Raw genomic sequence first — 24,692 nt, 5'->3', positions numbered from 1 at the left:
ATCTGGAAAAGCTGTTCGGGCTGTGCCGAACACCAGGCCCGCGTGTCTGCGCTGAAGAATCGTGCTTTTCAAAAACCAATTCCATTTCCCAACGCTGCGAATGACTGCGTGTCCAGTTCAGAGCCGTCTGTGAGTCTAGAATACTGGCATCTGTGGCATCATGCCATTTCTTTCCCTGTGTCCCCACTCTGGGCGCAGCCACTTGGGACCTGCTCTCACATGTGTCTGTCTGTCTGCCCTGGAAGCCAAAAGCTCTAGAAGGATTCCTTCGATGATCCCTGGTACGTTCGCCAAGAGACGGACAAGACGGCTTTGCCCTAAAAACAATACGCCTTGTCTCCCACGCTGCTGGCCTGGAAACGGGCCACCCCCGGGAGCAGCCGAGTGTGGCCGGGTGACCGGAGGAAACAGACCTGCCTGAGGCCCAGCGCGGCTGCGCAGTCCCGATGCCCCGGCACAGCCACGCCAAGCAGCTGACCCAGGGTCGGAACCCTCCTGCGAGCGCATCATCCAATGCTGGGTAACACAGCAAAAACTTTCCAGAAAGCCTCTTTTCTGAAAATCACTTCAGTGAAATTAAATACATGGAAGCAAAGTGAGGTCATGATGAAAGTTCACAAAAAAGAAACTTTTCCAAGTTCATTTTTAAAGAGAACCGAGAGCAACTTAAAATTGGCGAGGATTTTTTTTTTCCTCCTTGCGAGTCAACTGTGTTCTTCATGGATTCCCACTTTGGATAGGTAATAAATACATCTTATGGCCTGTGTATGACCTCTCACAAATGCCTCTAAAAGCTTTAAAATCTGGGTCCCTATGCTCACGGCAGGGAAGAGAGGAAAGGCAATCCTCAGCCAAGCATTCCCGTTTCCTATTGATTATGCGACTCCAAGTTCGATTCCCTGAACAGGTCTAACGTGGACACAAGAGAAATAGGACTCACTTTTCCTTTCCTAATTTTGGCCCGAATGCCTTTTCGGTTACAACCCCGGCACCCGGACACCATGTCTGGAAACCGCAGTGATGCTGCAGATGCTGCTCAGACCCTCACCATTCCCAGGAAAATCTTAAATGGGATTTGCATTTTTCCGAGAAAAAAATGCACTTTCTGTATTCCACAGCTCTGAGGCATTTTGACATGTCCAGAGTAACCTCCAAGCATTTGGCGCGCTCCTGAAATACACTGCTGCTTTTAGGACAGAAGCGGCGGTCCCGCAAGCCTCGGTCCCACGTGACCGTGATGCGACGTGACGGAGAGGCATCAGCCGGGCCTCGGCCATCAGATGTCAATCACAGCCACGGATCTGAGGCTCCTTAAGTTCACCCTCCTCCGTTTCCTTTTGGTAAGTATCCATTTAAATGAAAAGCAAGTGCTCCAGAAAATCTCAGCTGAGATCTAAGATGAGCGATGAGAACACTTCAGCCGATGGAACGAAGTATCGATAAGCCAGTGTCCACTCAGCTCAACTCTTTAGTCTACATTGGAAAGTCGGGAAGTCTGATCTAGAATGTGCGGCGTCAGGATAGCCCAGCATTCCTCCCTGCCCTCGCATCTTTGCCCGTTTGAATGACAGATCCTCAGAGCCGCATCTTTAAAGGAAAAGCCTGAATGGGGAGGAGGGAGCTACAACGTGAGGGACGCCTGCCTTTGTTTCTCACCGCCAAGCTCCACCCCCGAAACCCAGAGACACAGTCACTTGAGAAATGAAGAAAAATCCCAGCGACTGATCCAATTCCACTGGAATCCTCACACCACACTCATTCCTGACAACGGACGAACAGCAGGGCCCATCCTGGCAACAAACACTCAGACAGCGAAGCTGGATGGGCCGAATGTTTTGTTCCTATCTGGACTGCGCGTGTTTCTATGGAAACAGCTACAGTTTGTGCCCAGTTCTGGAACAAGTGCTCTTAGGTTAAAAATAAGGAGCCATCTGCGTCATCGGCATTGCTTCCAGAGGACCTGCTCTTCCAAACTGGCCTTGGCAAATTCCCAAATTTCTAACCAATAAATTGTAACCAACATCCCTATAATAAGGCCCAAGGCAGCGCTCCTGGAGGCGAAGGAAGAGGCACTTGTTTGGACACATCTCGCGTGACCGGAGTTGAAAACACAAAACTAGCCATGACAGGGGTGGTTTGGTCTGGAGAAGTCTCTAGAAATCATGCTACCATTTGCAATTATGAGTTCCACTTCCACCAACATCCTTTCAATTCAAATACATACAAAACCCCTCGTTGTCCACGCCACCATATTTTAAAAAAATGTTTTTATTGATTTCAGAGAGGAAGGGAGAGGGAGAGAGAGAAACATCAATGATGAGAGAGAATCATTGATCGGCTGCCTCCTGCACACCCCCTACTGGGGGTCGAGCCCACAACTCAGGCATGTGCCCTTGACTGGAATCGAACCTGGGACCCTTCAGTCTGCAAGCTGACGCTCTATCCACTGAGCCACACCGGCTAGGGTTGGTGACATCTCTTCAAACTTTCAATACGCATGTCTCTAGACCCAGACGTTCATCGCAAGGCTGGCCTGTTAACAGACGGCTCTGCTTGTGAAAAGGGAAAACTGCAACCATCTAGCTGTCCGTCAGGGAGGGTGCTTATATCGCTACGGAAGCTGCGCGGCACGCTCACCCGCACCGGCCTCAGCTTACTCCAATGTCTACGCGGAAGACCGCGAGGCTCCGCTCTCAGCCACTAACGGGGAGGCGGGGTGAAACGGGCAAGGTGCATGGTCTCTACTGATGTGCCTCTGGCAAAAGCAGTGTATGCATGTATGATGTATGCAATAAAAATGAGAAAAATGCATGTGCATATGTACATGTAAACATGAATGTGTTGTGTGTGTTTAAGCATACATATATACCCTGGTGTGTGTGTGTGCATGTGTGTACATGTGTGTGCACATGCATGTGTTTGTGTGCACACACAACCAGGGTATCCCTGCTCCGTATTTCCATTAGTTGTGAAGGAGTTTATCTCCCAAGCAGGTTAAAGACCTCATGTGATCGCACCACAATTCCTCCAAAACCCCTGGAGCAGGGCAGGTGCTGAGCGGAAGCCCCATCTCCCAGTTTCCAGCAGTGTCTCTATGGGGGGAGCTACAGGGGTTACCCACACAGACCAGCTGCTGGAAACCACACAGGGATGGCCCCGCTAAGATGTCGCAATCCTGCAGCTCAGAGCAGGGGTGCTCAGCCTGGGCCTGGTGCCATCTGGGGGAGACCATCCTTGGTGAGGGGGCGTCCTGTGCAGCGCAGGGTGGGGAACAGCACCCCTGGTGGCCGCCCACCACAGCCAAAATGCACCGCCCCCGGACGCCTGTGCTCCGCATCCCTGCTTGTTAAATGTTGCCGGTGCAGCCCCGAAAGGCCTTCCTGAGGAGCCCCTGCTGCCCCACAAAGGTGGAAATGCTGCTGGGGACAAGCCCGGCCGGTGCGGCTCAGTGGCTGAGCACTGACCTATGAGCCAGGAGGTCACGGTTCAATTCCTGGTCAGAGCACATGCCCGGGTTGAGGGCTCCATCCCCAGTAGGGGGCGTGCAGGGGGCATCCATGATTCTGTCTCATCATGGATGTTTCTCTCTCTCTCTCCCTCTCCTTCCTCTCTGAAATCAATCTATATATATATATATAAAAGCCCAGCGACCAGAATGGCGGAACAACCAGTGGCTATGACACACACTACGGCAGCCAACCATCCTGATCCGGGCCCGATCAGCCCCCAGTCGGCCCCCAACACCCCGATCAGGGGCGGGACCAGCCCAGCTGCCCGTGGCCCCTCCTCCCTGCCAGCCCAGCCCAATGGGCCCCCATTGGGGCGGGCCAGCCGGACCTCACCCGTGCACGAATGCGTGCACCGGGCCTCTAGTAAAATACATATTTTAGAGAAAAGACAGGCTGGGACAGGACCCCGCTCCAGTGCAGTGTGCTTTGCCACGGTCCCTGCGATCCTGAAACCCTGCTCTTAGTGGACAGACACTGAGGACGGGCGGTGTCCTCCCGAGTTCTTTTCTCAAATACTCAACTTTTTACCCAAATGCGCTATCTCCGCATACCATCTCTAGAAAACAAAGATACCACTTGCTATGTTTGGTAAATGTCACAGCCAAACACGTAACAATCATGCTCCCGAGTGCAGCAGCCACCTAGTTCCTGCGCTTTGGACCACACAGCACATTCCAGCACCCACATGGTGCGGCTCCAGCAGGAATGTGTGCCGATATGCGGGCGCTCCGGGGGGACAGTCCCCTGACCCAGCCCCGCAGCTCGGAGGAGGAAGGAGCCGCCACGGGGAAACTGAGCTCCCAGATTGGCGTGCGGCTGCCCGGCTTGGCCACGCTGCTCTCCGTAGGAATGGGAAGCCCCCCGCCAATACCTCGGGGAAAGCCGGGAAGACGGGGAGAGCGGGGCGAGCGCCGGGCGGGCGAACAAAGGCCCGTGTCAGCCCAGCGGCCCTCCAGTGGGGAGTCAGATGATCTGCTTTTGTTGCTATTTTTACATTTTATAAAAAGGCCACAAAGCGCGTTTGCAGGCATCATGAATGATACAGTATACTGAGCAGGCCCAATCCCAACGCTGAGCTTCCGGAGAGGACCCCGCACCCCACGGGGCATGCGGCTCCTCCTCTCCCACCCCCCAAGATAACAGTTCTTATGCAACAAAAAGAAACTTTAAAAAGATATGCCTTATAGCTTTTCCAGTGCACATATTTCGAAAATATTTGGTTTTAAGACTCTTTCCAGAATGAAGAGAGATTGATTGATTCTAAAAAGAGGGCATGCAAGCTAGGGCAGGGTCAGCAATGGAAGCAGGGACCCTGCAGGGGTGAGGTGACACCCTAAATCCCGTGCCGAAGGCGACTACACACAGACTCCCCATTCTGCCCATGCCCCCGCGCCCCCCAGCCCCTAGCCCCGTGGTTAAGGCTGGGAGGAAAGACAACCTTGGAAATGCACAACCAAGGTCCAGCCTCGATGCTGAGGAGGCAGGTGACTTACAACGCAGGCTAACAGAGATGCCTGCCTGTCCCTTCTCTCCGTCCACATGAACTGGGCTGGGTCCCGCTATCACCTGTGGACCTAATCCTTACTGAGCCGCCTTTCAACCCCAAATGTGTGACTTTTCCCATTAACCTAGAGCAGTGGTCGGCAAACTGTGGCTCGCGAGCCACAGGCGGCTCTTTGGCCCCTGGAGTGTGGCTCTTCCACAAAATACCACGGCCTGGGCGAGTCTATGCTGAAGAAGTGGCGTTAGAAGAAGTTTAAGTTTAAAAAATGTGGCTCTCAAAAGAAATGTCAATCGTTGTACTGTTGATATTTGGCTCTGTTGACTGATGAGTTTGCCGACCACTGACCTATAGGGTCAGAAGCCACATATTAAGAGGTAAAACCATTTTGCTTAACCTGGGCTGAGGGGCTGCTGCTCAGATGAAAGGGGGGAGGAGGGGGGAGGAGGGGGGAAGAGGGGAAGGAGGAAAAGGAGGGTGGGAGGGTGGGAAGGAGGAAAGGGGGGGGGAGGGGGGTAGAAAGTTCTGAACTACCCAAGAGGATAAGGAAAGCTGAAAAAGCCTGTATTTTTATTAAATCATGCCTTCATACCGATTGGCAATGTCGAGAATTTCACCATTTTAAATGCACGTGAACTCTGGTCTGTGTTCAGAAGCTACACATAAATGGGGACGTTTTACTCTGTATTCTGTCAGGCTCTGCTTTCCGGGGACGTGGGCGGTCACCCGTGGGCATGCTTCCCGCGGAGGGAGGGCGGCGAGCGGGGTGGGCAGAGGGCCTACCTCTTCCGGGCTTCCTCGTACTGCCAGTTCAGCCGGACGCGGTCCACGAGTCTGGTTTTATCGTCGAAGACAAACTTCCAAGGCGGGGGGGGGGGGGGGGGGGGGGAGGGAGGGGGGGAAGGAAAGCATATTAGAAATATATTTTTAAAATAGACAATTCATTTCAACTTTCCGCGACAATGAAGGCTATCTTGATTCATCTTTCCGTTCCCGTTTTCCAAAGGCCTGGAAGGAAACACACCAAATCCTAGGTGTGGCGCTGGGAGGGGGGCTGGGGAGACCTTTGCTTTCCCGACGTTGGTGGCCGTTTGTTAAACAGTGAAAGCGTCTTCATTTGTTGTGTAATTCTAAACAGCAACTTGCGTTTTAAAAGGAATATGGGACGACCTGATAAAAACTGGTACAAAGGCAAAAAACAATTCAGCTCATTTTGGGCAGTATAGTCTCATTTCTTTTACTTATTTCTTTTATTTGAATTCTTTATTGTTTAACCGTATTACATACGTCTCCTTCCCCCCATTATTCTCTCATTTCTTAACAAATACGAATGATGTTCTCCTAAGAAGTCACCAGATGGAAGATGACAGACCAGCTGTGTGGCGCAGGGACTAGGAGGTCCGAATGGTCCATGGCCGGAGACTGCGCGTTAGAAGTTAGACCTGCGATGCTAAGCTCTGCCGGGACCACTAGCTGCGCTTCAGTGTCCCCCACGGACCGCACTCAAGTGAGCAAACCCCGAAACGAAAGGGCAGAGCCGCCTGGCTGGGAGGTGACTGTACTCTCCTTGGGGACTTCTCCTTCGTTCCCGGAAACACACGACTTGGTTTCAATAAATCGCCTCCATCTGTAGACCTGACCTAACTAGACCATATAGCAGTGGTCCTCAACCTTCCTGATGCCGCGACCCTTTAATGCAGTTCCTCATGTGGTGGTGACCCCCAACCATACAATCATTTTCGTTGCTACTTCATAACTGTCATTTTGCTACTGTTATGAATCGTAATGTAAATATCTGTGTTTTCCGATGGTCTTAGGCTCTACAGCAGCGGTTCTCAACCTGTGGGTCGCAACTGTAGAGCCTAAGACCATCGGAAAACACAGATATTTACATTATGATTCATTAACAGTAGCAAAATGACAGTTATGAAGTAGCAACGAAAATAATGTATGGTTGGGGGTCACCACCACATGAGGAACTGTATTAAAGGGTCGCGGCATTAGGAAGGTTGAGAACCACTGCCATGTAGTATGGCCATTACGCTTTTTCTGTAATAACCTCATGTCAACAAATACTTGAAACTATTCTACTTGAGTGATTAGTGATGAAGTTATCAATACACATCATGTGAGTGCAGTTCAAACCCGCATCGTTGAAGGGTGAACTGTATTTTTCTGTAACAACATGATGTAGCAGAAAGCACAGGGGTTTCGGGATCGGAGGTGTCGATTCAAACTCATGCCCGCCTCTCCCTGACTACATGACCTTGGGTAACCTGGCACCTCCATCCCCTCTCCCGTCACAAGGGGAGGGAAACAGCCACTTAAACGGAGATAAGAGCCAGGAAGCTGCCACGCCAGGCAGCCAGTCACCGCCCTCAGCGGCTGTGCCGGGGTCAGCGCAGCAGCGTGGCCAGCCTCCCCCCGACCCTGGAGCGCCATCCGAGAGCCTTCCCTCTGTCCTGCTCCTCTCAGACCAGCTCAGAGTCTCTCACTTCTAATTCCAACCTTATGATAAGCAGCACTGAATTATTCACGGAATCCAGAGCCTTGTACTTCTTTCCCTCCCTCCTGCCAAAATCTTTAGGCAAAACATGCCAGACATTTCTGACTTACAGATTCTTCTCGTGGCGACCGTATTCCTTAAACCAGAGGTGCCCGCCCGGCCTAAAACGTCTGATCCTACTCTTTTTTTTTTTAATATATTTTATTGATTTTTTTACAGAGAGGAAGGGAGAGGGATAGAGAGCTAGAAACATGGATGAGAGAGAAACATCGATCAGCTGCCTCCTGTACACCCCCCACCGGGGATGTGCCTGCAACCAAGGTACATGCCCTTGACCGGAATCGAACCTGGGACCTTTCAGTCCGCAGGCCGACGCTCTATCCACTGAGCCAAACCGGTTTCGGCTGATCCTACTTTTAAGAATAATAAAATAGGGCTGCTCCAGGGCACCCAAGGCCTAAGGAGTCATTATTTACTGATAGAACAGTCGCCTCAAAGAAGCACTACCTGCCAAATTTTCAAAATATTAGCCAATTCTTTAAAACCCAGAGGTTTTTGCCAATGGCTCTTCCCTTTCTTGTTTCTCTTTTTATTTGATATGGAGGGGGGCAATCTGTATTCTATTGATACTTCATCTTCAAGCCCAAAGGAACAGAACTGTTGATCCATTTGTACCAAATGACACACTTGACTCAAGGACATGCCAGCAGCAGTATCTTCAAGTAGTGGCTTCGAATGTGACTGCCAACTTATTTGTGTGGCTAACTCAAGGTTTCACTAATCATCACAAAGGGGGATTATGAAATTCTTTCAAGTCCCAAACAAAATAAATTTTAATTCAACTTCATTTCCTGACATTCTTTTAGAACAAGAAATAGCACCAAAATATAACCCAAGGTGACACAGCCACAAAGCCTTTGAGATTCACTGGTGTAAGCCAGAGATCAGCAAACTAAGGCCCGAAGGCCCAATCCGGCCCGCCGCCTGTTTTGGTAAATAAAGTTTTATTGGAACACAGCCCCTCCCACTAGTTCATATGTTACCTATGGATGCTTTTGCTTAACAACACCACAGAGTAGGTGTGACGGAGACCACGTGGCCTGCAAGGCCTCAAATATTTACTATCTGGACCTTTATACAGAAAAGGTTAGCTGATCCACACTCTAAAAAGTCACATGTCTGTCAAAGGGACATCTAAACTCAACTCTCAAAAGGATTCTGCCATTTCTAAGAATCCGATTCACAAAGATATAGGTAATAAGCAAATTCACTGTATCCTAGGCCACTGAACCTTCACAGCTGGATGTGAGGAACAACATTTTTTCTTCAAATCGAATGGCACAAAAGCCAGAACATTTCTGAAGAAGAAGTGGAAAAGGAAAGCAAATGAGGGGTGACCACACAAAAGCAGCCCTTCTTACTCGGTTCTTCCCCGGTGACTTACCTCCCCGATGATGTCGGTCTGAGAGCCAGCGTCGCAGACCTGGTGGGAGCTGCCCAGCGCGCCTGGGTGGTGAGGGACCTCTTGCAGCGGGTCAGCCAGAGAAAAGTTATTCCTGAAGCCGTCGGTGAGCTTGGCCAGGCTCTGCAACAGAAAGAACGAGCCACTTGAACAGAGACGGGCGTGCGCCTCTCCCTCTCCGAGCAGGCATTTCACTCCGGGTCCAGTGGGCGGCCTCCCCACTGGCGGGCTGGCCACCAACCCCATTCTCATCGGAGTTCAAAGCAATGTCCAGCACGTGCACCTTTAATACAACTCTCAGTGACGGAAAGCAGACAGCCCGCGGGGCCTTCTGGTAGCGCGTGAATAATATAGAGAACAACTGTGCTGCCATTCTCACTGTTTTGCAAAACGGTGTTTCCTTAAAAAAAAAAAATTCCCTCCCAAAATGCTCCAAGTCATAGAACCAGAAAGTAGAATGGAGGTTGCCAGGGGTTGAGGGGAGGGGAAATGGGGAGATGTCAGTCAAAGGGTACAAACTTCCAGTTATAACATGCGTAATGTACAGCAAGGGGACTTAGTATACAAAACTGTGCTGTGTGCCTGGATGTGGCTAAGAGAATAGACCTTAGATGCCCTCTCCACACACATGTACACACACACACATGCACACACACACACAGCTAACTATGTGAGGTGGAGGAGGTGTTGTAACTTTATGGCGGTAATCATGTCACAATATGTATGTGTATCAAACCTTCACATTGTACACCTTAAATCCCGACAATTTTGTCTGTGAACTATACCTCATGAAGTGGGGGGAGGTTCACATCTCCCATGTCGTAGCAGTAAAGGAGTCTGAGACGGCTGCTACCTTGAAATCTTCATAAGCCACGCAGGGGGCGCAAACAGCTCCCAGGTGATGTTTACGCGTTTTCGTAACCTGACTGTTCACTCACACTTCTGCATGGTCCAAGGCCACCTCACACGTACGCTAGTTTGCCAAAACTCAGAGGAAGTGTGCATTCTGGCACATAGAAGCCCTTGAGGTGAACGTTCAAGAGAAATGAGATTTTCTACCATTTTTGAAAAGACCATTTCTGCCGACACCAGGGCGCCCAGGGGCAGTCTAAGGCAGCGGCGTCCAGCAAGGGACCGACATTGTTAAGCTCACAGCCGCTCAGATCCGCGGTCGCCCCACCGGTAGCCGATGAGGCCCGAAAGGTTGGCGACCGCTGGTTTAAGGAAACCTCTGGCGCAGCGGTCGCCAACGGGCGCATGGCAGTGTGGAGCAGAAAGACCAGCGTGCATCTCGTTGCAAAAAGTCAGCTTTTTCTAAAAGTTACAGGAGCAACAAGAATTGATGTTGCAAGAAAACGGCAACATGAAGCTACGACGACGCCAGCCTTATCGCTGGATCTCTGCCCACGGGAGGGCACAGGGGACAGACGCGGGGGGAGGGACGGGGCACGATGCTGGGAGGGAGCCGGGCGGAGCAGCAGGCGCAGTCCCAGCTGTCCGTGAGGGCCACTGGGCACATGCTGGCCCTGTCACCCGTCCTCCGAAACACGCGGAGGGGCCGCACGCCAATACGGGTAGTTAGGGGCAGTGAGAGAAGGGGGCGACAGCAAGACTTACCCGAGACTTTCTGAGTTATTTTGATTACTGCACAATATGAATGTGTCACCCATTGTGGCCCTCAAAAACAGTCCTCATGAGAAGAGAAAATTTAGACAGAGACACATGGAGAGCACCACGTGACAGCGAGGCCACGCGCCCAGGAGTGTCCAGGGTTGCCAGTGGCCACCGGAAGCTGGAAGGGACAGGAAGGGGCCTCCTAGGGCCTTCAGAGGGCCCTGCGAACCCCTTGAGCTCAGGCTGTGGCCTCTAGGTTCTGAGAGAATCGATTTCTTTGGTTCTGAGCCACCTGGTTTGCGGTCCTCTGTGATGGCAGTCCTGGGAAGCTAGCATGCATTGTTGTAAATACATATGTGTACACACACATAAAAGATATATATGCATAAGTGCTACTGTATGTACAGGTATGTCTTAGAATATACATGAACTGTGCAGATAATAAGTACAATATTTTAAAAATGCTAAATGAAGAAAAGCTAGACGAGTGGGCAAAGGGGCGCACGCCTCCCACCTGCATCAGGTCCCGCCTCTCCTTCTCGCCTGTGCAGATGGCTTTCCTGATGGTCCGGAGCTCGTTCATGATAGCCTGGGCCTCGTCCAGCTTGTAGGTGGTGTGAGTATTTGACATCTTACGGTCAATCCTGGTTAAAAGGGAAAACTGTGGTCACTCCATGCGAGATGGTCCCATCCCATTAAACAACAGGAAAAACTCAGAAGCTTCACAGAAAGGTGGGGAACAGTCCAAATGAGTCCCGGCAAAGGAAGAGGAAGATCCCGTGCGAGCCCTTGAGGGACACAGCCTGCGCCATGGGAGCCTCTGATGATAAGGCAACGAGGGCATCAGCTGAGCAGCTGCCTGAGGCTTTCCCCCTCCTCCCTGAGAGGAGGGTCGTGTCTTCCTTGCTTACCCCCAGCGCCTGGTCAAACACGTGCACTAAATGCCGTACCGCTGAGCTCTGTGTGCAGGGAGAGTATGTGGGGAACAGCAGAGAGCAGTGCACTGTCATTAAGGCACCTTGTACAAAGTTGGAAACTCTATGTCTTCCCTATGTACCTCCTTCTTTGATGTCATCTTGGTTCTAATTTATCACTCTCTCTCTACTACGCACCTCCTCAGTTCCTGCCGTTAATCCAAACACCCTTCTCCCTTCCTTCCTTCCATGCATTCACACTTCCTTTCTTCTTCCTTCTCACCCATCCTTCCTTCTCATCCGTCCTTCCTTCTTCCTTCTCACCCATCCTTCCCTCTTATCCGTCCTTCCTTCTTCCTTCTCACCCATCCTTCCCTCTCATCCGTCCTTCCTTCTTCCTTCTCACCCATCCTTCCCTCTCATCCGTCCTTCCTTCTTCCTTCTCACCCATCCTTCCCTCTCATCCGTCCTTCCTTCTTCCTTCTCACCCATCCTTCCCTCTTATCCGTCCTTCCTTCCCTCTCATCCGTCCTTCCTTCTTCCTTCTCACCCATCCTTCCCTCTCATCCGTCCTTCCTTCTTCCTTCTCACCCATCCTTCCCTCTCATCCGTCCTTCCTTCCCTCTCATCCGTCCTTCCTTCCCTCTCATCCATCCTTCCTTCTTTCCTTCCTTCTTCCTTCTCACCCATCCTTCCCTCTCATCCGTCCTTCCTTCCCTCTCATCCGTCCTTCCTTCCCTCTCATCCATCCTTCCTTCTTTCCTTCCTTTCTTCCTTCTCACCCATCTTTCCTTCCTTCTTCTCTCCATCCTTCTTTCCTTCTCACCCTTCCTGCCTTCCAGCCGCCCTCCCGCTCGAGTGCATGAGGCCGGCAGCATGTCACGTCCTCCATACCTAAGTCTCGAGTGGTAGGAGCCCTCAGGCTAAAGCAGTTGGGATACTCGGATCCAGAAACGGGATGCGCTCCTCCGGAAGGCCGTTAGCTGTGCTGCGTTCCGGCCCCACCACCGCACAGCTCTGGTTCTGAGTTGTAGCCCTAACTTGGCCCTTGGGGAGGAGAAGCGACACTCCGGCTCCACAGTGGGACCCTGGGCAAGTCACTTCGCCGCTTTAACCCTCCGTTTCCTCGCGTCGCGCATAGGACACTACAGTGTTGCTCCCACTTCGGGCGGAGATGGGAGAAGAGGGCCGCCCGGGCCGGGCCTGGCGTGGCAGGTTTGTGTGGTCATTCCTACCCTGAGGACGATGCTGGATCTCCTTACCCATGGGAGGAAAAGTAAATAATTCACCAACCCGCTACTTGATTATCATTAACGAATTCCTGGCCACATGCGTCACACTCACAGCGGAACTCGGCACCGGGCTGGGCCCGGCTGTCAGCGTCCTTGGAACCAGAGAAGGACAGATGGCGCGGGCAGGGAGCCCTCCTCCCCGGGAAGCGGCCACCGGTTACAAATCACGCGCGCAAGGCCTCTTCCACGCAGAGCGGATGCAGGCGCACCGGGGGACCCCACACGTTAAATGGTGACACCCCTAAATCCCAACATGGCCCGGCCATGTGTTTTTCCACTTGAGCTATTCTATGGAGAACCGAGAGTCTGAGGCGAGACAGCAGCAAAAGGCCATCCATCTCCCATCTGCGAGGAAGTGGCCTGACTTTTCTGGCGGGGGGGGGGGGGGGGGGGGGGGGGGGGGGGGGGGAGGCGGAGGGGTGGAATCCAGACTCATTTACATAATAATGTCTCCTTGTATTCATCTTCTGATCAAAGGCTTCCCAATGCGGCTCACTGATGTCACAAACCACAGCCCACATAGGCCGATGGAGTCTGGAGAAAAGGGTTACAAGCATTTCCAGACGAAAAAGCCCCAGGGCCAGAAAAGTCTGACTTCTCCGCAAGGCAATGACCACAGCCCCTGGGAAGCAGGTCTGTCGACCCCTCCACAACGAAGACGGCAAATGGATCACCGCGACACTGACACCCGTCCAGAGAAGTGAAAACTCGACTGCCTTGAACAAAACTGTTTCAACTGCTTGAAAATCAATGCCAGCCGAACGGCCACAGACACACAGCACGGTTGAGGCTGCAATGAGAGGTGTAAGCGGGTCGGCCCGGCTTTGCACTGTGCTGTGGTTCCCCCTGGCCTGGGCGGCTACAGAGCCTCAGCGTGGCCACCAGGAAAGCAGGGATGGAGCCGGCAGTCTCCCGGGCACCGGGTTCTACGCCGGGAGCGGCTGCAGTTCCCATTAGGGAGGGGGTCACAGGCCGGCACTTCACCCCACCGCCAGACCCGCACAAGTGCCTAGACGTTCAACTTCAAGGCCACGGGCGTGGGCTCTGGCCTTAGCTCTACCCAAGCGCTCTGAGACCTGGAGGAAGAATGAAGACTGGCCCAGAGCAGCTGTTTTCAATCAATTCCGAGCGTGTCCCCACGTGGTGAGCAGGAGGAGCTGGAGGGGGAGCCTGCGAGGGCCCGGGACCCTCAGCCCTGCTTCGGCAGCACCTCCCCCCTTCCAGGCTCAGCTACTCTGCTGCTACGGAAGACGATGTTGGGGGGGCAGGAAAGGGAAAGAGAGTCCCCTGTTAAAAAGTAGGCAAGCGCCCTAGCTCATTTGGCTCCGTGGATAGAGCACCGGCCTTCGGGCTGAAGAATCCCAGGTTTAATTCCGGTCAGGGCACATGCCTGGGTGGCGGGCTCGATCCCCAGTAGGGGGCGTGCAGGAGGCAGCCGATCCATGATTCCCTCTCATTGTCAATGTTTCTGACTCCCTCTCTCTTCTAAAATCAATAAAAATATATATATATTTTAAAAGTGGGCAAGCTATTAGAGAATATGATCTCGATGGTCTAGGACAGTGGTCGGCAAACTCATTAGTCAACAGAGCCAAATATCAACAGTACAACGATTGAAATTTCTTTTGAGAGCCGAAAACCGACTTCTGCGCATGGGCCACGAAGTTTCAATCGCACTGTACGTGTGCGCCCGCACATGGTATTTTGTGGAAGAGCCACACTCAAGGGGCCAAAGAGCCTCATGTGGCTCGCGAGCTGCAGTTTGCCGACCACTGTTCTAGGAACCTCTGAAATACTATCATTTCAAAAGAGTTCTATTATTGTAGAACATATCCTTACATAATAAAAGATTATATATCATATAAGTACGTATAACCTTATATAAACAGCATACATAGCATATATTATTTAAATTATATGATTATAGGAATAGTATATGGCCGTGGTCGGCAAACTGTGGGTCGCGAGCCACATGCGGCTCTTTGGCCCCTTGAGTGTGGCTCTTCCACAAAATACCACGGCCTGGGCGAGTCTATTCTGAAGAAGTGGCATTAGAAGAAGTTTAAGTTTAAACAATGTGGCTCTCCAAAGAAATTTCAATCGTTGTGCTGTTGATGTTTGGCTCTGGTGACTGATGAGTTTGCCGACCGCTGGGATATGGACATAGTTCAGTGGATCAAGGTTCCACTAGGTGTTAGGGTCTTGCTGTGCGCTTCCCGGTTGTCACCTCCTTCAATCCCCTCAATGGCTTTACAGAATAAGCATAACCTCAGATTTTATAATGAAAAAATGGAGGCTCAGAGAGAGCACCCAAGTGGTCCAAGATGACACGCTAAGGTGTGGCAGAGCCGGGGTTCAAACCCCCATCTCCCGATTCTCAAGTCTGCACTGGACGCCCCCCCCCCCCCCGAAGCCACAGGCGGAACCCTGCTCAGAGCGGCCCAGGGAGGCCCACGGGCCCAGACGTGGGCCAGAGATGCTCCACGGAGCTCACGCCATCCCGCTTCCCCAATGGGATCCGCTGGCGTCGCCCGGAGCCTCAGAGGCCAGGAGAGCGCTCCCTTCACGTCTGCACGGCTCATTTGGGAATTTTCTCCCTTTTCTCAATTCCCTCTAGAACTTCGGTTGAAATCAAATAATGGGCTCAATGAGTCAATGCTTTCTAAAATAACAATACATTCCAGTTCATGAAGAAAATCCTAACATCTGTGACTGCCAAAGAGCTGTCTTTTTCTTCGTAGAATTTTCATTAAGAGTCCAAGACAGTTGCTTATACATGTCAAATAAAATGACAGAACACTGGTAACTGCTCAACAAAGTGGCACTACCCGACCGCCACGGCTCAGTGGTTGAGCATCAACCTCTGAACCAGGAGGTCAGGGTTCGATTCCCGGGCAGGGCACATGCCCGGGTTGCAGGCTCCATCCCCAGTAGTGGGGCATGCAGGAGGCAGCCAGTCAATGATTCTCTCTCATCATGGATGTTTCTAGCTCTCTCTGCCTCTCCCTTCCTCTCTGAAATCAATAAAAAACAAAAAATACACACACACACACACACACACACACACACGTATTTAAAAGGTGGCACTAGAGGACGTACGTTATTATGCAGTGTGCTCTGCTCTGAATGTCATGTCCCCCCCCCACCCTGCCCCCAAATTCACTTGCTGAAATCCCAACGCCCAGGGTGAGGTATTAGGGGGTAGGGCCTCCGGGGGGTGATCATGAGGGAGAAATTCTCCTGAACGGGGTCAGCGTCTTCATAAGAGGGACTCCCGAGAGCTCCCCTGCCTTTCCCCCGTGTGAGGGCACAGCTGGAAGGCGGCCCTTTGTGAACCGGGACGCGGCTCTCACAGGACACGGCACCTGACCGTGAGGGCGCCCTGATCTTGGACTTGCAGCCTCCGGAACGAGGGGAAGTCCATTCTGTTGTTTGTGAGCCACCCGGTCTGTGGTACTTTGTTGTAACAGCCACCCAAACAGACTAAGATAAAGTGGGGGGGGGTACCCTCAAAAGACACACAGAATCCCCAGTCTGCACTTTCCACCTCTCGGCACTTTGCAGCAGCTTCGGGGAGGCCAAGTGACTCGCTCAGGGTCACACAGCCTGCAAGAGGCACAGCGAGCTTCACGCTGAGGCCCCTCCCACCAGCACGCCCCCCTTCCATCGCCAGCTTAGCAAGACGCCCCGAGTCAAGGCCTGCAAGCGCGACTGTGTCAAACCTGAAGGCCACCCACACAGCCAGTCCCATGTCCCAAAGGAAACTGGGGCTCCCGGCTGCTCCCAAGAGCAATGCTGAGAGAAGGGGGGAAGGCGCAGCCTCAGAGGGTGACCCCAGCACCACGGAGCAGGCATTTCTGAGATGTTTATCATCCCCCCCGCCTCCCTCCCGCTGCCCTCAAGTTTCCATACTTGTTGTTCCATTTCAGATGTCAAGAGAACTGCGCTGGCAAGCAGTAAAACCAAACGACTTCGTAAACCCACGTCTTGGAGAACAGGGTGCCAGGCCTCTAAAGATATTCCATGTTAATACCACACATTACAACCCGAAAGAATGAGAAGTTTTGTTCCGGTCCACCTTTTACATCCCAGCGCTGGCAGGGGGCCTGCGGGAGCCTCGGAGAGCTTCCGGCAGCTTTCTATCAACAGCAGGTCCTGTGTGGAGCCAGACCTGTCCCCGGCCCACAATGCGCCCTTTGTTCGCGCCCGCTGCCGTATGTTTTGCTGTTATCTGAGCGGTGCCGGCCTTTCCGCACGGGCTGTGCCTTATGGGCTATGGTAATGGGAGACTGTTGGTCTAAGCCCCTCTAACTGCGAACAATCTTCCCCTCTTCTGACAGCACTAAATCCCCTCCGACAGAAAACGCTAATTCCAACATCTCATGCTGCCTCATCCGGTACTGAGCGCGCAGAAGAGAGCAGGGACTCTGAGTTAAGGGGACGTGGGTTTCACTCCTCTCCTACCACCCCGCGAGGAAAGGAGTTCCTCGGGCAGTTAACAGGCTGCAGGACAGAGGCCACCTGGCTGAGCAAGCGACTCATGGAAACCGGTTATTTGGAACATTTCGTTTACGGCCCTTTTCTGTGGCTGGAATAGCAGCAACGAGGAATGGGGTTTCTGGAAACACAGTATGTAGCAGAGACGGAAATGCTGGAGGGCAGTTAATAAGAAGGTGAGTGGCCATTTACAGAGACCTCCCCGAGATCCTCGTCCAGGCCCTCACCCTGCGGGTCCCAGAGGCCGAGAATGAAGTGACTTCTGGGACTGCTCAGGGGGCAGGCGCAGGGACAGCAGCCGAGCCCTGCCCTTGTCATCCTACAGCTTTTCACCTAATGCTGCGCACGTGCAGATACGAAAGATTTCAGCAGAAGTTCCCGAATATGGGTTTGCTGGGTCAACGCGTAAGTGCATTGGTGCTATTTTTATTTTTATATTTTTATAATTTTTTAAAACATATTTTATTGATTTCAGAGAGGAAGGGAGAGGCAGAGAGAGGCAGAAACATCGATGATGAATGAGAATCATTGATCGGCTGCCTCCTGCACGCCCCCTACTAGGGATCGAGCCTGCAACCCGGGCATGTGCCCTGACCGGGAATCGAACCCTGATCTCCAGGTTCATAGGTTGATGCTCAACCACGGAGCCACGCCGGCCCAGCACATTGGTGATATTGCCATTCCCCTCTCTAGGGGTCATACCGTTTTGCATTCCCAACAGCAAGTAGGTGAGTGTTGGTCAAAGAGACAGACAACACAAAAACACATCTCTCTGACAGGCAGCGATCCGTGTTTCAAGAACAACAGAGCTGGGCTGGAAAAAGAATGGGGCAGGGAGGGTCCTTTTAGATCCAGTGGGCAAGCCAGGGTCTTGCTGAGATGTCATCTGTCCAGAGAACTACGGAGGGAGGGACAGGCGTGCGGGAAGCTGGGGGGAGTGTTTCAGGCCCAGGGAGAGGCCAGCTCGAGCGCAGAGACCAGCAGGGTGGCCGGGGATGAGCGCAGGTGAGCGGAGGTGAGACTGGAGGGAAATGAGGTCAGGGGAGGGGCCAGCGCATGGAGGGTCAGACTGGCTTCTGAGTAAGAGAGAGGAAGCCACTGCGGGTCACCGGCAGAGGAGACGTTTACAAAGAATCCCGGGGCTGGAGTGTGAGAACGGGGAGCACTTGCAGGCTCGGCTGCAGGTCCCGGCGGAAGCTGCGAGAATGGATGGGGGCCAGGCCTGGAAACAGCACCCCGCAGAAGGCAGACAGCAAGAAGGCAGTCGGGACAGTGCCCCCCCCCCCGGCCCCCCGAGCGTCCTGGGCCACCAAGCCAGCACGCAGGGGCGTTACAGGTGGCATGGCGGAAAAGGCTTCAATGGGCCACGAGCGTGGGAAAGCCGGGGTGAAGCAATGCTAAGTGAGCTCCTGGCTGCAGGACAACTGGGAACCCAACACGGGGCGCATTCCAGATCTGCAGGAGATCTCGAATAACTGGAGGGAACTCTCCCCACGCCCGTTGGCACTCGGCACGCTCTTGCGCATCACCCATCTGGGAACCGCACACGGCCTGGTCCCGAGCCCTGCCCTCGGCCCCGAGCTGCTGGAGGCGGCGAGATGGCTCCGCCCGTCGAGCCCGGAGCCGAGCCGCGCTCTCACCGGAAGAGCCGATTCTGCTGAAGACTCTCGTCCATCAAAAACGTTGCCGCTCTTTTCTGAAGACGTTTACACGGGACCACGAGAGAAATGCAAATGACAGCTCCACTGAGATGCTATCTCTCACCTGCCAGGCTGGCACGGACGCAAAAGCGTGGCAGCACCTTCTGCTGGCAGAGCCCCGGGAACCGGAGCGCTCGCCTGTCAGTGCTGGGAATGCGAGATGGGGCGCCCCCTAGAGAGGGGAATGGCGATATCTAAAAATACCGCTGGTGCATCTGCCCTTTGCCCCAGCAAACCCAGTTGCGGGAACTTGGGCTGACACCCTTCGCATCTGCGTGTGCACCGCATTAGGTGAAAAGCTGATGGGCAGCGTTATAAATGGATGTACCAGGCAGACAACGCCAGAACCCACCAATCATCTTCACACCACGATAGCAGACAGCCACGCCCTGGCCCAGGGGACCGGAGGGTCGCAGGTTCGATTCCCGGTCAAGGGCACATACCTCAGTTGCAGGTCCCCCAGCCCCAGTGGGGGCCCATGTAGGAGGCAGCCAATCGATGTGTCTCTCTCACATTGATGTTTTTTTTCCTCTCTCCCCCTCCTCCCTCCCTTCTGCTCTCTCTAGAAATCAATGGGAAAAAAATCCTCGGGTGAGGATGAACAAAAAGAGAGACAGACGGACAGACAGACAGACAGCTGGAGAGCGTGCACCTCCGCAGGGAAGTAACACCACCACCACCTACAAAATATGCGTACCCCCCAAAAAGGGAAGGAAAAGAAACGGAACTCGAATCAGATGAAGCCCTTCATACCCATGACAGCAGTGTGCGCATACAGCAGGAGCATGTTAAATGACACATGCGCAGTCAAGCAGCAAAATCCACGGGCAGGGAAACGCGACTGGAAAAGCAAATAGCGTCTTCAACCAAGCTGTCAGAAGGAAAGCCACAGGAGAGGGGGCCGAGGTGAAGACACACCCGCCAAACGCACTGTGTGGGCCTCGCCTCAACATGGACCCCAATAAACCAGAGAAATGGGCGAACTCGCTGGAGGAGGGACGATATTAAGAGGTTACTATTCGGTGGGGGCAGGCATTATAGTTACGTTTCCAAAGGGGTCCGTGCGTCTAGGAGAGATGCTGATGGGCTATGTGATTCTGGGGTCTGCCGCAATAAGGCAGGAAGTTTGGGGGATGAGGCGCTGTGCGACCAAACGAGGTGGGCCGGGGTGTGGTCGCCGTTGACGTGGGCCGAGGGGGACTGGAGGGGGCCCATTACACTGTTTTCTCTCTCCTTTTGTATGTGTTTGACATTTTCCATCATTAAAAGTTTATATATATTACATACACACACACGCATACACACACACACACACACACACACACATACATATTCTATCATTAGCCCAGAGACTGTGTTCATGGCCAGCTCCCATCTACAAAAATTAACAACATACACAGACTCAAAAAAAAAAAAATACAAAAGGTTCCTTTTTCCTCCCTTGGACCCAAGTGTAATGATGGATTTTCTCGCTAGCCAGGAAAGTCCACCAAGATAAACAAGCCGAGCTGAAAACGTTCCGAGCGGCCACACTCCTGGTGAGGTGCTCTGGAAAAGAATGCATGGGTCTTCTGGGAAGCAGGGGCAGCGCAGCCGGTTCTGGGAGGAAAACCCAGGCTCCCTGCCTTAACCGGGCTGGCACTCAGACCGAGGAGCCCCGTCGTGGAGCGCAGCGCGTGGGCTCTCCGCGCTGGCGTTCACGTCTGACGCCAGGGGGGTGCTGATCACCGTAGCGATGCCCACCAAAGGTTTCCAGTTTCTCAGTCAGCAGTCCCAAGCCGCATGCCTCGATCCCAACACGAGCCACGCTCAGGACCCGAAAAAGGACGAGGCGCCTCAGTCTCGTGCACCGCCTGTGCCACTCACAGGAAGCGATCGGATGACTCGTACTCGCTGAGAATGTGAGGCGAGGCTTGAGCGCCCCCGTTTCCTCTCCTTCCTGCGAGCGGGTCACAGAACAGGGAACACGCGTACAGTGACATCGCAACATCTGACCCGACACTGCCGTGCGGGGCAGCGCCGTCCGCACAGCTGGGCTGGGGGTCCCAGGCCCGAGGGGGGTCCAGGACGTGCCCCCTGCCCCTCCTCGGCCTCCACCAGCCTCTGGCGGGGAGTGGGGACTTTCCCCTTGGCGGGGCCTATTTACCATGGCTGCTCCCAAACACGGGATCCTGCCACGGAGAGGAGAAAGAAAAGGCAGGCGTTGGCCCTCTGCGGGCGCTCGGAGCAGAGCGGCCTGCAGGTGTAAAGTTACACCCCCCCTACCCCGCCCCCCCCCCCCGCCCTGCTTCCTGTCCAAGGATCCCAGAGAAAGCAGGGCTTAAAGCGCCCGACTGACTGCAAGTGCTGAAGCCACTTCCCAGCAATGGCCAGGGGCCGGGCTTTCTGGTCGCCTAAGCCCCGGCCCCTGTTCTTTGCCAGGGCGGCGATTTTCAACCTTTTGCGTCGCGTGGCGCAGCAACTGATCACTGGAATCCTGTGGCACGCCGAAAACACAGCGTGCCTTCCGTGGGTCTGACAAAAGAAACAGGCATCGTTTTGATTCAAGAGGTCGGTGTCCCTGCCTAGCGGGCCCGGTATTGCATGGTTTAGGAATTCCTGCGGCACACCGGCTGAAAATCGGTGTTCTAGCCCAGTGGTCGGCAAACTCATCAGTCAACAGAGCCAAATACCAACAGTACAGCGATTGGAATTTCTTTGGAGAGCCACATTTTTTAAACTTAAACTTCTTCTAACGCCACTTCTTCAAAATAGACTCGCCCAGGCCGTGGTATTCTGTGGAAGAGCCACACTCCAGGGGCCAAAGAGCCACATGTGGCTCGCGAGCCGCGGTTTGCCGACCACGGTTCTAGAGTCTTCGGTCTGAAGCCGAGGTGGCAATATAAACTTCGTCTTCAACTAAGGGAAATGGAGGCGGCCAGAGGGATTGCGACCAGGCAAAGGCACAGGCGCCGGGCCTGGCGATTCGGCTGTGGGAGGCAGAGCCGGCAGGGAAAGGTGCCGGGCGGACTCCCTTCTGAAGCTCAGGGGTCCTGTGCCCCCTGAACCCCGGTCACCTCCACAGCCGCACAGGCCGAGCGGGAGAAGCTGGAGGATAGGGACACGGGAGCGGTGCGTCTCCCTGGTGATGAGAGCCTCAGCGTGGCCCACTGGCAGGCGGAAAGCCGCCTCCAATTCACCAGGTCAGTCCTGGCAACGGGGGGCCCACCCCCCCCCCGAGTTCAATGATTTGCTCTCCTGATTTCTCTTTCATTTTTATTTTTGTAAGCCCCACCGGAGGGTTTTTTCCAATGATCTTTAGAGAGAGAGGAGAAGGGAGGGCGGAGAGGAAGAGAGAGAGAGGGGAAAAACACATCAATGTGAGAGAGGCACATAGACTGGCTGCCTCCCACACGTGCCTGGAGGCAGGGGGGCGAACCTACAACCCAGGTATGTGCCCTTGACCAGGAATTGAACCCATGACCCTTCAGTCCCCAGCCAGGCGCTCTAACTGCTGAGCAAGCCCGGCCGGGGCTCGGCTCATTTCTTATCCGGCGCCCTCCTCGTTTTAAAAAATCCTCACGTGAAGATAATTTTTCCATTGATTTTTAGAGAGAGTGGAAGGGAAGGAGGAGGGAAGGGAAGGAGAGAGAGAAGCATTGATGTGAGAGAGAAACACCGACTGGTTGCCTCTGGCACGTACCCTGACGGGGGTTGGGGAATCAAACCTGCAGCCGGTGTTCTTGCCCCTGACTGGGACTCAAACCCGCGACCAGTCGGTGCGCAGGCCAAGGCTCTAGCCAGTGAGCAGCCGTCCAGGCCTCTGCTTATTGCTTACCCAGCCCCTTCGCAGACGTGGCCAGGAGCACAGCCACCGCGACAGAAGCACCTCGCAGGCACCTGTGCTCTGGAGGCCGCGGGGATGTGCGGGCCAACGTCGCGGGGCACGCGGCTGTGTGCGGGGGACGCGGCTGCGAGTGCACGAAGTGAGCAACAAAGCCAGTGGCCGAGCCTGGAAAAGCAGCTTGACTGGCTTAAGAGCAACGTTTGTAAAAGCCGCAGTGACGAGGGCCAATTAGAGGAAGCCCCGCTGTGGGCCGAATCGCCGGAGGACGAGCGCACACACGCTGCTGGGTAGCGGGACAGAAAGCAAAGGGCTGGCCGGAAGGGTAAGACTCAGCTCCTGCTAAGCAGGCGCCCAAATTCACCGCCCGGAGGGGCCTGCAGGGGGCAGGGCCGGGTGGGAGCGCCACGCAAAGCAGGCCCCTCTAGGCAGGACCCCAGCTCACCTTGCCATCGTGTCTCCCCAGGTGCCTATCATCCGCCCTTAAAGAAAGGGACAAATGGATCCACCAAGAGAGAGTTCCATCTGTCAAACGCTCACATTCACTAGCGCCTCACTATAAATTGAGAGCTATACTGCCGTCACACGTGCCACCGTCGCTGCATCTGCCACCTCACTGAGAACAGTGCCAGCCGCTTCCTGCCGTCTGCTGAAGGCTGACTGTGTGCTGGCGCCGCCTCCCGGCCAGTGCAGCCTGATGAACGTTGCTGTGGACTGAATCGTGTGCTCCCCCCACCCCCCGGGGATGGTATTTGGAGATGGGGCCTGTGTGTGGTGATCAGACTGAGATGAGGTCGGGAGAGTGGAGCCCCATAATGGGGTCCGTGTCCTTATAGGAAAAGGAAGACACACCAGAGACCAGAGCTCCCTCGGAACCCCCGCCGCGTGAAGACACAGCAAGAAGCAGGTCCTCACCAGATACCGAATTTGCCCGCTCCATTGCTCTTGGACTTCCGGCCTCCAGCACTGTGCGAGGGAAATGTCTGCCGTTTAAGCCGCCCAGTCCGCGGGGTTTCGTGGCAGCAGCCAAGCTGGCTGAAACAAGCCCCAGTGACAGTGAGAACAGCAGGCACAGCAGGCACAAAGCACATGCCTCCGTGCAGCAAGCGGAGCCAGGCTCTGGAGCGAGAGAGAATGACTCTTGACCAACAAGCATACCCTTCGCTTAAGAAAACGGATTCTTCCAGACCAGCAAGACCCCCATTTAGAAACCAACTTCTGTTCATTCAATTTGCTGACTCGATACAGCTCCCGAATGAGAAATTCATCCCCAGGCTCTGAGTGGGGATCAAGTTTTCATTGTCAAGATGCCAACACGAGGAAGACCTGTAGAGCAGACTGCCCCATAGAATGGTCTGTGGTGATGGAAATATTCTATCAGCTGTGCTGTCCAAGGCCAGGGCCACCAGCCCAGTGGTTCTCAACTGGGGGCAAATGGGTCCTCCGGGGAGCACGTGGCCAAGTCTGGAGACGTTTTTGGCCACAAGTGGGCGGGGGGGGGGGGTGCTAGCAGCACTACGGGACCAAGGCCAGGGATGCTGTGAGCAGCCTCTGGTCCACAAGACAGCCCGGCCACGGAGAGTTCTTTGGTCCAAAACATTTCCTGCGCCGAGGAGGGGAAATCTGCACTAGCCACATGTGACTGCGGAGCATTTCAGATGTGGCTCCTGGGGCTGGGGGATGAATTAGTCTATTTCAATTGAGTGAATTGGATTTGAACTTTTAGAATAAAAAAAATGAAGAGATCGAAACTGACACAATTGGAATTCCAATTTAAGCGGCCCTGTGTGTCTTGGCGAGTACAGCAGCTATGGAGAATGTCGACAAATATAAAATGAAGGTCTGGTTTCCAAAGAGTTCCACTTAAAGGAACA

General features: G+C 53.8%; 1 protein-coding gene across 1 annotated transcript in view; it reads right to left on the bottom strand.

Moving 5' to 3' along the window:
• WWC3 (WWC family member 3) overlaps nucleotides 1–24,692 on the bottom strand; it is a 115,343-nt gene that overhangs the window by 31,154 nt on the left and 59,497 nt on the right. The window contains exons 6-8 of the mRNA XM_054720307.1: nucleotides 11,107–11,236; nucleotides 8,961–9,101; nucleotides 5,794–5,867 (exon numbers count right to left, since the gene is read on the bottom strand). Of these exons, the coding sequence (XP_054576282.1) occupies nucleotides 5,794–5,867; nucleotides 8,961–9,101; nucleotides 11,107–11,236 (345 nt within the window). The remainder of the gene's footprint in view (nucleotides 1–5,793; nucleotides 5,868–8,960; nucleotides 9,102–11,106; nucleotides 11,237–24,692) is intronic.

Source organism: Eptesicus fuscus, chromosome 1, assembly GCF_027574615.1.
Source record: "Eptesicus fuscus isolate TK198812 chromosome 1, DD_ASM_mEF_20220401, whole genome shotgun sequence".
NCBI lineage: Eukaryota > Metazoa > Chordata > Mammalia > Chiroptera > Vespertilionidae > Eptesicus > Eptesicus fuscus.
Note: the sequence above shows the minus strand (reverse complement) of the source record. Positions and strands in the feature narration are given on the sequence as shown.